Source organism: Sorex fumeus, unplaced genomic scaffold (genome assembly GCF_029834395.1).
Source record: "Sorex fumeus unplaced genomic scaffold, SorFum_2.1 ptg000007l, whole genome shotgun sequence".
Classification (NCBI taxonomy): domain Eukaryota; kingdom Metazoa; phylum Chordata; class Mammalia; order Eulipotyphla; family Soricidae; genus Sorex; species Sorex fumeus.
The window spans coordinates 1,238,709-1,253,234 of NW_026606064.1; the positions used below are offsets into that span (position 1 = coordinate 1,238,709).

General features: G+C 40.7%; 1 protein-coding gene across 1 annotated transcript; it reads left to right on the forward strand.

Annotated features, from left to right (window-relative positions):
• Nucleotides 1-12,999: 12,999 nt before the first annotated feature.
• LOC130041521 (olfactory receptor 1440-like) lies at nt 13,000-13,962 on the forward strand. Its single transcript, XM_056133751.1, has one exon. It carries the CDS (start codon nt 13,000-13,002, stop codon nt 13,960-13,962), a length of 963 nt encoding a protein of 320 aa, XP_055989726.1.
• The last annotated feature ends 564 nt before the right edge of the window (nt 13,963-14,526 follow it).

The following is a 14,526-nucleotide window of genomic DNA, read 5'->3' on the forward strand; positions in this document are numbered from 1 at the left end:
ATGTTTTCAACTTATAAAATTTTAATTATTTTTTTTCTTCCCACATGATTTCTTGGATGTGAGAGAGCAGACCTCATAGCTTTTAAAGACCTTCTCCTCTCTGGTTGGATATCTTCTGAAAAAAAAGTTATGTGAACTAAACTTGTTTATCAAAATACTATGTACTTGGGTAGTCAGAGTGTTGACAAGTGAGTTGCTCTCAGAAGCCTGAAATGAACATTGTCACAGTCATATATTTGAATATCTGGTTATACCATAAAGTCTGAGGAGTTGGAACTCACAGGAGTACAGTTTACCAGAACTCTTAGGTGAGTTACTAAGGTCTTTCCATAACAAGTGTTGAATGCATAAAATTCATAAATAATATCAAAGATGTACAAATAACTCATTGTCTTTTCCCTTGAAGATTAGTGATAGTAAATGATTATAAGGCTATGGTGACATGCCTTTCCTCATTTATTCTTCTTAAAAGAGTTATATTATTCTACAACTTATCTCATTTACTAGGCAAGTAGCAAGCAGTGTAGTTTCTCTGTTTATTTTCTGAAATAATATCTACAATAAAGTGTGCGGTGGTGGCAGGAGCAATCCTACAGTGGGTAGGGGCTTGCCTTATTTGTGGCTGACCCTGGATTGATGCCTGGCACCCCATAAGGTTCCCAGAGTTCATCAGGAATTAATTTTTCTTTTTTTATTTATCAAACTTTAATTTTTAATTTTTTTTAGACTTACAAATTTTTGTGCTTGGATTTCAATTATACAATGGACAAATACCCATCCCTCCACCAGTGCCCATTTTCCACCACCACATGTCCCAGTATCCCTCACACCCCCCCATCCCCCCTATCCCACCCTGCCTCTGTGGCACGGCATTCCCCTTTGTTTTCTCTCTCCTTTTGGGTGTTAAGGTAAAGGTAAAGGCCCTCCTGTTGATCGTTGATTTGCTTGAGCGGGCCCAGTAACATCTCCATCGGAAACTTTGTTGTTACTGTGTTTGGCATACCGAATACTCTAGGTAGCTTGCCGGGCTCTCCGAGAGGGGCGGAGGAATCGAACTCGGGTCGGCCATGTTGGCCGCTTGTAAGGCAAACGCCCTACCACTGTGCTATCACTCAGCCAAAATTTTTTGAGAATTGTCCATACTGTTTTCCAAAAGGGCTGAACCAGTCGGTATTCCCACCAGCAGTGAAGGAGGATCCCTTTCTCGCCACATCAGTGCCAACACAGGTTGCTTTTGTTCTTTTGGATGTGGGCCAGTCTCTGTGCTGTGAGATGTTATCTCATTGTTGTCTTGATCTGCATCTCCCTGATGATTAATGATGTGGAGCATTTTCTCATATGCCTTTTGGTCATTCGGATTTCTTCTTTGAGAATGTTTCTGTTCATTTCGTTGCCCCATTTTTTGATGGGGTTGAATGTTTTTTTCTTGTGGAATTCAACCAGTACTTTGTATATCCTTGATATCAACCCCTTGTGAGATGTGTATTCGGCGAATATCCTTTCTGATTCTGTAGACTGTCTGATTCTGTAGACTGTCTTTGTATTTTGGTCACTCTTTCTTTTGAGGTGCAGAATCTTCTTAGTTTAAGAAGTCCTATTTATCTGTCTCTGTTTTCACTTGCTTGGCCATTGGCGTGACATCTTTGAAGACACCATAGCTTCAATGTCATGGAAGGTTTTGCCAACTTTGTCTTCAATGTACCTTATGGATTCCGGTCTGATGTCGAGGTCTTTAATCCATTTTGATCTTACTTTTTTACATGGTATTAGGCAGAGATCTGAGCCTACTTTTTTGCATGTAGCCATCCAGTTTTGCCAGAGCAATTTGTTAAAGAAGCTTTCCTTGCTACTCTTCACTTTTCTTGCCCCCTTATCGAAGATTAGGTTATCATATGCTTGGGGGAAGATGTCAGTATATTCAAACCTGTTCCATTGGTCTACAGCTCTGCCTTTGTTACAGTACCATTCTGTTTTAATTACAGGAATGATTTCTGAGCATAGAGCCAGGAATAGTCCCTGAGCACTATCAGATGTGGCTTCAGAACAAAAAGCAAAAATAGCAAAAGCAAATGTGTGGTGGTTGTAATGTAATGGTTGTTTAATTTAGGGCCATCCACTTGTGTAAGGATGTCTTTGAAATAGTCTTTGCCAGTGTAGAGATCTTTAGTGACAAATTCAAGAAAAGAGTACTCCGGGAACTACCCTGAGCTTTAAATCTTATCTTTGTGATGTCCTACAAGGACTATATCTGTTTCTCTCTCTCTACCCCTCTCTCTCTCCCTCCCTCTCTCTCTCACACATGTTAATATCCATTTTATTATGATTCTACATACTAAGATCTTATGTACTAAGGATTAGAGGCAACACCCACATATCCCTGTATGTAGTGATATACAAAGAGATGATATCCTCTGAGGGAAAACTGAAAACTGAAAAAGAAAAAACACTCCCCATGAAATAAGGCAAGAATATGCACATCTGACACTCTAGAAGGAAAATAGAATATTTCCTTCAAATATATGATCACCTAATCTTTGATAAAAAAGCAAGATATATTTGAAATGAAGCAAGGAAAGTCTCTGAAAAAAAGTGCTGCTGTGTGTAAAAAAAATTAACTACAAGACACATAGTAATTCAAACTGTAAAAAGTTTGTATTACTATATGTCTTGTAGTTCTTTTGTTTGGGTCTGTTTTATCTGCAGTTCTTTGGGGTTTTTGAATCTGTGTAGGAGCCTCTCTCAAAATATCAAGATATGAAGGAAAGTTCTGCTACTATATCTTTGACCAGTCCTCTTCTGCTTTACCTTTTCCTTATCCTTATGGTATTTCTATGATTCAAAGATTACTTCAGAAGAAAATAGAATATTTTGTATAGGATAATTTTGCCTAATTTTTTGACTACTGTTGAGATAAAATTGACAAATAGTATTAAGTAAGTTCAAATTTATCTGTTGATTTTTACACATTACATACTTCAACATGTTTTCCACTCTAGTGTAATCTAATACTTTTATTAGAACATATTATTTATTTATTTTTTTCTGATGTGAACAATTAAGATCTGGTCTCTTAGGAACCTTGAAGTTTACAAGTTAAAAAGAAATCCATGATGAATATGCTTAGAATTTTATCCCTTAGAATATGCTTAGAATTTTATTCAAGATGCCACTCTGTCTAATGTTCATTGATTTAAAGAAGGCCTTTGATTCTGTTGAGACAGAAGTGGTCATTGAAGCCCTAGCCAATCAGGGCATTCAAGTCCAATACATCAAGATCCTCTGTGAGCTGTATTGTGGGTTCACTACCAGGGTCTCACCATTCTACAAAGAAGTAATCATTGATGTCAAGCGAGGGGTTCGGCAGGGTGATACCATTTCACCAAAACTCTTCAGTGCCACCCTCGAAAACATCATGCGACGACTGGAATGGGAAGGAATGGGAGTTTTTATCTAAGAGAGAAAATGGCTGTAGAGAAGGAAAACATTCTGGCTGAATAATGTTGACAGATATTTATGGTTCATGGGCTTTGTTCATTCCAGTAATGTCTATGTCTTTTTCAAGAGAAATCTTCAAAACGTCTACATTTTACTGCCTAACCAATTTCCAGGCTTTTTTGACAGATACTTTTTTTTTCTTGCTTTTTCGTCACACCCAGCGATGCACAGAGGTTACTCCTGGCTCTGCACTCAGTAATTACTCCTGGCGGTGCTCAGGAGACCCTATGTGATGCGGGAATTGAACCCAGGTAAGCTGCTCCAGCACCAACATCTATTTTCTATCTATAAATTTTCTATAGTTTTACTTCCTGTTTAAGTTTATCTGATCAAAATTTTGTTTCTGTTGGAAATTTTTCAATGCTGTGGAGAAATAATATCCATAGCATATTGAATACAACATACTTTAAGGTAAAGGTAAAGGCCCTCCCGTTGATTGTCGATTTGCTCGAGCGGGCCCAGTAACATCTCCATTGGAGACTTTGTTGTTACTGTGTCTGGCATATTGATTACTCTCGGTAGCTTGCCGGGCTCTCCGAGAGGGGCGGAGGAATCGAACTCGGGTTGGCCATGTTGGCCGCTTGTAAGGCAAACGCCCTACCCACTGTGCTATCGCTCCATCCCACAACATACTTAAAAAAATTTTTATTAGTGAAATAAAAATTATTTATGAGGTACAGTTGTAGACTTACAAATTTTTGTGCTTGTGTTTCAGTTATACAATGATTGAGTACCCATCCCTCCACCGGTGTCCATTCCCCACCTCCAATGCTCCCAGCATCCCTCCCACCCCCCCACTTGGCCATCTCACCCCACCCCTCTCTCCTTTTGGGTGCCGTGGTTCACAAACAGGCATCGAGTGGCTATCATGTTTGGTCTATAGTCTATTTTCAGCATGCATCTCTCATCCTGGAAGGTCCTCCCAACACCCTTTACTTGGTGCTCCCCTCTTTATCTGAGCTGCCTTCTCCCTCAGCTTGTGCGGCTGGCCTCCAAGCTATGGAGTGAACCTCCTGGTAATTATCTCGGCTATTCCTGAGGGTTAGTCTCCCAATTTGTTACTTTATATTCTCCAGATGAATGCAATCTTTCTATGTCTGTCCCTCTCTTTCTGACTCATTTCGCTTAGCATGATAGTTTTCATGTAGTACCACTTGTATGTAAATTTCATGACTCCATCATTTCTTTTTTTTTTTTTTTTATAATTTATTTATTTATTGAATCACTGTGGGAAAAGTTACAGAGCTTTCGGGTTTAGGTCTCAGTCATGTAGATACCAAACACATTTCCCTTTACCAATACTCATTTTTAACCCTGAACCCCAATAGACCCCCACCTCCCCCCCTCCCAATTCTTGTGAGGCAGATGAGTTCTAGTTAATACTCTATCTACTTTGACTAGATAGATTATTTCGATAGAAGATGCACAATTATTGTTTAGAGTTTACGACCCACCGCCCCCCAATCAGACATGCTGAAACAGCGTTGTGAAATGATTTGCTTTCTACAACGTGGTTTAAGAATAAAATGATGTCGCGCGGCCGCTATCGCGGCCGCGCGGTTTTGAATTTCTGCTATTTTACTTATTGACCCTGGAAGAATTTCTATTAAAAGTTAGCTAGTTAAGAGATTGGTTTCTGTGCCCTGGAGTCGTGGCCGTGCCTGAGAGCCGCTCGTGGGGGGCAGCTGGCGACCTCGGTGGGGCGTGGGGGACGGCCCACAAAGCCCCCCTTCCCATGAGTCCCCGCCGCTCCCCCGAGCCCGGCTCAAGCCTGCTTTCCACAAGGCTCCCGTGCGGCCGCCATCTTTCTTTCCAGAGAGGAGCGGGCGGGCTGGTCAACGCCCTTCCCCCTCCGGGCAGGCTTGGTGGCGCGGATCAACACAAGTCCATTTGCTTTTCTGCTCCAAGCGGCTGGTTCTCTGTGCTAAGTCCTTGTGCCTCCGGGGCCGTGGCCGTGCCGGAGAGCCGCTCATGGGGGGCAGCTGGCGACCTCGGTGGGGCGTGGGGGACGGCCCACAAAACCCCCCTTCCCATGAGGTCCCCGCCGCTCCCCCGAGCCCGGCTCAAACCCGCTTTCCACAAGGCTCCCGTGCGGCCGCCATCTTTCTTTCCAGAGAGGAGCGGGCGGGCTGGTCAACGCCCTTCCCCCTCCGGGCAGGCTTGGTGGCGAGGATCAACACAAGTCCATTTGCTTTTCTGCTCCAAGCAGCTGGTTCTCTGTGCTAAGTCCTTGTGCCTCCGGGGCCGTGGCCGTGCCGGAGAGCCGCTCGTGGGGGGCAGCTGGCGACCTCGGTGGGGCGTGGGGGACGGCCCACAAAGCCCCCCTTCCCATGAGGTCCCCGGACTCCATCATTTCTAACAGATGAATACAGCATACTTTGTCCCTTGCAAAAATATTCTTCTGGGCTGGAGCGATAGCACAGCGGGTAGGGCGTTTGCCTTACAAGCGGCTAACATGGCCGACCTGAGTTCGATTCCTCCGCTCTTCTCGGAGAGCCTGGCAAGCTACCGGGAGTACTTCGCCCACACGGCAGAGCCTGGCAAGCTACCCATGACATATTCAATATGCCAAACACAGTAATAACTCTCACGATGGAGACGTTACTGGGCCCGCTCAAGAAAATCGATGAACAACAGGAGGACCATGACCGTGATTATTTATCATTCATTCCAAAGTCTTTCCTTAGACTAACCCCAAAAATTAAAAGAGGAAAGAGCTTCCAGAAACCTTACTTCATGTTCCTAATTGCTGTGTAAGCATCATAACCCTCATATAAATTCAAATTATTATTATTTGTAGGAACTTGATGTTATAATTCTGTATTTTGAGTAGCACAAAAGATACAAGGTTGACATAAATCAATTCAATAAATTAAATAAAATGAATGATTTCAGTAAACCATACACATTTGTATAGTTTTATGTGAGGAGGTCCTAGGTATTTTGACACATTTTCAAAAATTATCATTGACAAAAGATTAAGGATGTTTATTATAGAGAAGTTTTAGAAGTATCTTTGAATTATATAAGTAAATTTTTCAGCTACAGAAAGGAAAGATAGCAGGACATTAAACTTTTGTCTTAACAAACACTTGAGTTAAAACAACTATGTTGATTAGATAATCCAAGCTGTCTCTCACTGTGTGGCCATTACCCTAATTCCATGATGTCACTTTTACATATCTTTAAGCATTTGAAAGCAGAGAGGCAGCTAAAGAATGTCTCTCTTCTCTGACAGGGATAAAGTGAATGTTTATCAAGGAGATTTTATGAACATCTCTTCCAGTATCCCATTTTATATGGGATCCCGCATTCTTAGACACTTTAAGCATTGAATTATTTATCAAATCTAAGCTGTGTAAAACCATAACGGATTAGCATACAGAGAACAGAACATTTTTCTAATATATTTTATTCAGTTCTTATTCCTAATAAGATGGAATGAAAAAATATGAATAAGGAATTTTATTTAATTTATTTTTTCTTTGTCCTGTTTTTTTTAATAAAAAATTTTTTAATTGTGAGACATCATTAGGTACAGTTGCAGACTTACCCATTGTTGTTCTTGGGTTTCAATTATACAATGATCAAATACCCATCCCCCCCACCGGTGCCCATTTCCCTCCACCACGGATCCCAGTAACCCTCCCACCCCCAAGCCCTCCAATCCTACCCTGCCTGTGTGGCAGGGCATTCCCTTTTTTTTCTTTCTCTCTTATTTGGTGTTTTGGTTTGCAAAAGAGTCAATGGGTGACAATCATGTTTAGTCTATAGTCTGCTTTCTGCATGCTTCTCCCATCCTGGGAGGATCCTCCCAAAACCATTATTTGGTGTTCCCTTCTTTATCTGAGCTCCCTTTTCCCCTGGTATGTGTGGTTGGCCTCCAAGCCATGGAATAAAATTCCTGGTACTAATCTCGGCCATTCTTGGGTGTTAGTCTCCTATTTTGTTACTTTATGTTCCCCAGATGAATGCAATCTTTCTAAGTCTATCCCTTTCCTTCTGAGTCATTTCGCTTAACATGATACTTTCCATGTAGTACCACTTGTATGTAAATTTCGTGACTCCATCTTTTCTGACAGCTACATAGTACTCCTTTGTGTAAATGTACCAAAGTGTCTTTAACCAGTCATCTGTTCTCGGGCACTCAGGTTTTTTCCAGATTCTGGCTATTGTAAAGAGTGCTGCAATAAACAGACAACTGCAGATGTCACTTCAACTATACTTTTTTGCCTCTCTGGGATATATTCCCAGGAGTGGTATTACTGGATCAAATGGGAGCTCAATTTCTAATTTTTTGAGAATCGTCCATACTGTTTTCCAAAAGGGCTGAACCAGTCGGCATTCCCACCAACAGTGAAGGAGTGTCCCTTTCTCACCACATCCGCGCCAGCACCATTTGCTTTTGTTCTCTGTGGTGTGAAGGGATATCTCATTGTGGTGTTGATCTGCATCTCCCTGATGATAAATGATGTGGAGCAATTTCTCATGTGCCTTTTAGCCATTCGGATTTCTTCTTTGTGAAAGTTTCTATTCATTTCATCTCCCCATTTTTTGATGGGGTTGAATGTTTTCTTTTTGTGGAGTTGAACCAGTACTTTGTATATCCTTGAAATTAACCCCTTTTCAGATGTGTAGTTGGCGAATATCCTTTCCCATTCTGTAGACTGTCTTTGTATTTTGGTCACTGTTTCTTTTGAGGTGCAGAAGCTTCTTAGTTTAAGATAGTCCCATTTGTCTTTCTCTGTTTTCACTTGCTTGGCTAGCAGTGTGACATCTTTGAAGACAGCATTAGCTTCTATGTCATGGAGGGTTTGACAACTTTTTCCTCAATTTACCTTATAGATTACGGTCCAATGTTGAGGTCTTTAATCCACTTAGATCTTACTTTTGTACATGGAGTTAGGCAGAGATCTGAGCCCATTTTTTTTTGCATGTAGCCGTCCAGTTTTGCCAGCATAATTTGTTAAAGAGGCGTTTCCTGCTCCACTTCACTTTTCTTGCCCCTTATCGAAGATTAAATCTCGTATGCTTGTGGGGGAGATGTCAGTATATTCATCCTGTTACATTGGTCTACAGCTCAGCCTTTGTTCCAGTACCAGGCTGTTTTAATTATTAGTGCCTTGTAGTAGAGTTTGAAGTTAGGGAGGTTGATTCCTCCCATTTTCTTTTTCCCAAGAATTGCTTTAGCTATTCGTGGGGGCTTATTGTTCCATATACATTTCAGGAGTGTTTGCTCCACTTCTTTGAAGAATGTCATGGGTATCCTAATAGGGATTGCATTGAATTTATACAGTGCTTTGGGAAGTATTGCCATTTTGACAATGTTAATTCTCCCGATCCATGAGCAGGAGATATTTTTCCATTTCCTCGTATCCTCTTTTATTTCCTGAAGTAGTGCTTTGTAGTTTTCTTTGTACAGGTCCTTTACTTCCTTAGTTAAGGTGATTCCTAGGTACTTGATTTTCTGGGGCGCAATTGTGAACGGGATTGTTTTCCTCATGTCACTTTCTTCTCTTTCACTATTTGCATATAGGAAAGCCATGGACTTTTGGGTATTGATTTTATAGCCTGCAACTCTACTATACAAGCCTATTGTTTTGAGAAGTTTCTTGGTAGAGGTTTTAGGATTCTCTAAGTATAGTATCATATCATCTGCAAATAGTGAGAGCTGAATTTCTTCCTGTCCTACCTGGATGCCCTTAATATCTTTTTCTTGCCTAATCGCTATTGCAAGTATTTCCAGTACTATATTGAACAGCAGTGGAGTGGTCATCCTTGTCTCGTCCCTGATCTTAGAGTGAAGGCTCTCAGTTTTTCCCCATTGAGGACGATGCTTGCTGTAGGTTTGTGGTAGATGGCTTTAACTAGATTGAGGAAAGTCCCCTCTATTCCATTTTGGCTAGAGTTTTCATCATAAATGGGTGCTGGATCTTGTCAAATGCTTTTTCTGCATTTATTGATATGATCATATGATTTTTGTCTTTTCTTTTGTTGATATGGTGGATTATGTTGATTGATTTCCGAGTGTTAAACCATCCTTGCATCCCTGGGATGAATCCTACTTGGTCAAGGTGTATGATCTTTTTGATGAGTAATTGAATTCTATTTGCCAGTATTTTCTTGAGAATCTTCGCACCCGTGTTCATCAGGAATATTGGCCTGCAGTTTTCTTTTCTCGTGGTGTCTTTGTATCCTTTTGGTATTAGAGAGATATAGGCTTCATAGAAACTGTTTGGGAGAGTTTCCGTTTTTTAAATTTCCTGGAAAAGCTTGAGAAGTACTGGCAGAAGGTCCTCTTTAAATGTTTGGAAAAATTCGCTAGTTAATCCATCTGGGCCCGGGCTTTTGTTTTTGGAAAGACTTTTGATTGCAGTTTCTGTTTCGTTGATGTTAATAGGTCTATTCAGATACTCCAGATCTTCTTGATTCAGCTTTGGGAGATTATAGGAGTCCAGGAATTTGTCCATTTTTTCTAGGTTCTCTTGTTTTGTGTCATACAGACTTTCATAGTAGTCTCTGATGATCTTTTGGATTTCTTTGGTTTCTGTTGTGATATCCCCCTTCTCATTTCTGGTTCGGTTTATTAGGGTTCTCTCTCTCTGTTTCTTTGTGAGTGTTGCTAGTGATTTATCTATCTTGTTTATTTTCTCGAAGAACCAGCTCTCGGTTTCATTGATCTTTCGGATTGTTTCTTTGGTTTCCATGTCATTGATTTCTGCTCTAAGTTTTATGATCTCTTTCCTTCTGCCTGATTTAGGCCCTTTCTGTTGACTCTTTTCTAAGGTCTTGAGCTGTGAGGTCAAGTTGTTTATGTGCATTGTTTCTACAGACCTAAGATATGCTTGCAGAGCTATAAATTTTCCCCTTAATATGGCTTTCGGTACATCCCATAGGTTCTGGTAGCTGGCGTCTTCATTCTCACTTGTTTCCAAGTATCTTTTGATTTCGTCCTTGACTTTATTGCTGACCCACTCGTTGTTCAGCATCGAGTTGTTTAATTTCCAGGTATTTGATTTGGTTCTCCATGTCTGTGTGTGATTCACTTCTATCCTCAGTGCATCATGGTCTGAAAAGATGGCTGATATTATTTATATCTTTCTGATTCTGTTGAGGTATGTTTTGTGTCCTAGCACATGGTCTATTTTGGAAAATGTTCCTTGTGCATGGGAGAAGAATGTGTATTCTTTATTTTGGGGGTGTAAAGCCCTGTATAGGTCTATAAGCCCTCTCTCTTCTATTTCTTCTTTCAAAGCCAATGATTCCTTGCTGGGTTTTGTTCTTGTTGATCTCTCCAGAGGTTATAGAGCGATGTTCAAGTCTCCAAGTACTATTGTGTTGCTTGCAATGTCCTCCTTAAAATTTGTTAGCAGTTTTTTAAAAATATTTAGCTGTTCCCTCGTTAAGTGCGTATACATTTAAGAGTGTGATTTCTTCCTGTTGTACGTATCCCTTGATGAAGAGAAAATAGCCTTCATTGTCCCTTCTAGTCTTTTTCAAGGTGAAATTAATATTGTCGGATACTAGTATGGCCACCCCAGCTTTTTTGCAGGAGCTGTTTGCTTGCAGGATTGTTTTCTATACTTTGACTTTGAGTCTGTGTTTGCTCTGAGTATTGAGATGAGTTTCTTGTAGCCATCAGAATGCTGGGTTCTGTCTCCGTATCGAGTTTACCACTCTGTGTCTCTTAAATGGTGAATTTAGACCGTTGACATTGAGAGGGAGTATGGTTATGGGGTTTTGTGTCATGTTTCTCCGCGGGTGTGTTGTGGTTGTAGGGTTTGTCTTGTCTTATGGTAGCCCTTTTAGGCCTTGTTTTAGGTTTGGTTTTGAGTCTATGAAGTTCCTGAGCTGCTGTTAATCTAGAAAATAGTGTAGCGTTCCTTCGATTTTGAGTGAGAGTTTAGCCGGATAGAGTATTCTTGGTGAAGCATTCATTTCAGTGAGTTTTTTGACTATATCTTGCCACTGCCCTTCGGACTTGTAGGGTTTCCTCTGATAGGTCTGCTGTGAATCTCAGGGGTGCTCCTTTGTATGTGATTTCCTTTTTTGCCCTTGCTGCTTGAAGTATTGTGTTTCTATCGGCAGCATCAATCATTCTAACTATAATATGTCTTGGAGTGTTTCTGTTTGGGTTCTCTTTTAGCTGGCACCCTTCGGGTATCTTGAATCTGAATGGCTGTATTGTGGAGCTCTGGAAATTTCTTGGTGATGATTTGTTTAACCATGGTTTATTCATTGGGTTTGCTTCCCTGAACTTCTGGTAGTCCAATGATTCTAACGTTGTTTCTTTTGGAATCGTCTCTTAGGATGATTCTCTGTAGAGCTGTTTTGAGGTCCTTTGCCATTGTTTGTTGTTCCGTGTTGGCTTGGTGCAGCTGATCTTTCAGCTCACCGATTCTTTCCTCAGTTGTGGTCATTCTATTTTTGAGGGCACAGAATGAGTTTTTGATTTCATCTATGGAATTTGTGATTCGTGCCATTTTTGTGCGAAGCTTTCCTATTTCCGCTCTCATTTCTTCCTGTATTTTGTCAATTGTGCGATCGATTGTTTCTTTCATGTCCTCTTTCAATTTAGCGGATATCTATCTGTCTGTTTCATTGAGTTGATTGAACATCTTGATGACTTCATATCTGAATTCCTTGTCAGAGAGGTCCCTAAGGTGGCTAGCACCTACTGAGGTTTCTGGACTTGTTTCCTCGTCATCTCCCTGTGGCAGGGATTTGCGTTGTTTCTACATGTTGTAGTGTAGGTTTTGGGATAAGATTTCTTGATTCGAGTAAACTACCTACGGCCGTGTGAGCGTTGTCCCGCCAAAATTAGGGCACGCCCACAGACTGGATGGGGAGAAGAGACAAGCTCGGCTTGGGTGGCGGAAAGGGAGAGGCAGAGAGGCTCAGATCTGCTTTGTCTCCTGGTGTCTGGGGGGGCGCCTCGGGGCTTGCACCGTGGAATCCAGGGGTTGGGGAGAATGAATAAGGAATTTTAGTGCACAATATTATAAAGACATCAAATTTTTATCTTTATTCCCAAAGAGAAAGTGAGAATTTTACTTAAGAGAATTGTACAGTTAAGATGTATAATTGGAGAATTTGGAGAGGAGGAGGAGGAGGAGGAGGAGAAGGAGGAGGAAGAGAGAGAAAGAGAGAGAGAGAGAGAAGTAAAGTGGTTACTAAAGAGGCAGGAAAGTGCTTCCTATGGAAGCAGGCTGGGGAGGAGGAAGGAAAAATAGGGACACTGGTGGTGAGAAATGTACACGGGTGAAAGGAATGATGTTGGAACATTGTATGACTAAAATCCAATCACAAAAAACTTTGTGACTGTATAGCTCACAGTGATTCAATTTAAAAAATAAATAAAATATATAACTATACAATAGAAAGCAACTCATTGATGATGATTCAGTATTATGTATCTGGGCTAACACATGACTGAATAAAGAGAAACACCTTTGTTGTATTTTGTGAATGAAGTCTTTTTTTCTATCATCTCCCTTTCTGCAGATGGAACCAAGCATCTCAATGGAAGGGAACAGAAATTACACCTCAGTGGTTGTGTTTGTTTTCATAGGGCTCACAGATGAAAAGGACCTGCAACTGATTCTCTTTCCAGTCTTCCTAGTGATCTATCTTGTGACCTTAATGTGGAACCTTGGTATTATCCTCCTAATCAGGATGGACTCCAACCTGCAAACACCTATGTACTTTTTTCTCAGCTTTTTGTCTTTTATTGACATTTGTTATTCTTCTTCCATCACCCCAAGGATGATTTCAGATTTCTTCAAAGATGAAAAAACTATTTACTTCATTGGTTGTGCCACCCAGTATTTTGTTGGGTGTTGGATGGCTCTTTCTGAGTCTTGCCTCTTGGCCGCCATGGCCTATGACAGATACGTGGCCATTGGTAACCCCCTGCAGTACTCAACTATCATGGCACCTGAATTCTGTCAGAAGATGGTTGCTGGGGCCCTTGGAACTGGTTTAATCTGTAGCTTAACTGAAGTAATCTCTTGCTTTAATCTCCACTATTGTGGACCAAATGTCATTCAACATTTCTTTTGTAATTTACCCCAGATTGTTACCTTGTCCTGCTCTGATCCTTCCACCACTCAAGTGATTGTTTTTCTTGTCGCTCTAGTTGTTGGATTTGGTTCTTTGCTCAGTATCCTTTTATCCTACTGTTTCATTGCTGCTTCCATCCTGAAAATATCCTCCGGGAAAGGTAGTGCCAAGGCCTTCAATACCTGTGCCTCCCATTTGGCAGTTGTGACACTCTATTATGGCACAGCCCTGGCTGTGTACATGCGTCCTACTTCTAGTCACCCTGATAAGCAGGACAAGGTACTTTCAGTGTTCTATATTATCATTATTCCCATGTTAAATCCTCTTATCTATAGTCTGAGGAATAAAGAGATCAAAGAAGCCGTGAGAAGGGTGATGAAGAAGGTGAGACATTTTCCCCCATAAGAATAACGTCTGGCCAGGTATTCTAAGCATCAGAAAAGAGAACGTTTAAGAATTTGTGACATTTCAGTAGGAATAATACTATCCATTTAGGAAAGTGAAACCTGATTTCACTGACTCCTGTTGCTATTAGGTATATTCTCATCAAAATTAATGTGTGTCAACTACTACCATTATTAAGAATCCCTATTTAAGCACCTGTCTTCATGACTAGATTTAGGTAGATAAAACTCTATGGAAAAGGCAAGTTAGGGAAATGAGAGGACATTTAATTCAATGTCACACTGCTCTTTTCTTTGTTTATTTTCTATATGTTTTTATATTTGATTGTTCAGCACATAGAGTTTAATGAAATTAAAATATTTCACATAGCTATACAGGTTAAAGCTGAAATAATGAAAAAAAAGCTTTAATCCCAGAGGAAAAGAGAAAATGTGGAAGAGAAACTGGACCGGGGTGTGGGAGAACTAAGGAAAGAAGAGTGATAAAGATTTTGTCTGTATTTTTTCCAAATGACTTCTTTCTTTCCACCTTACTCACTGAACTCCCTTATGAAGAGTAGTCTTT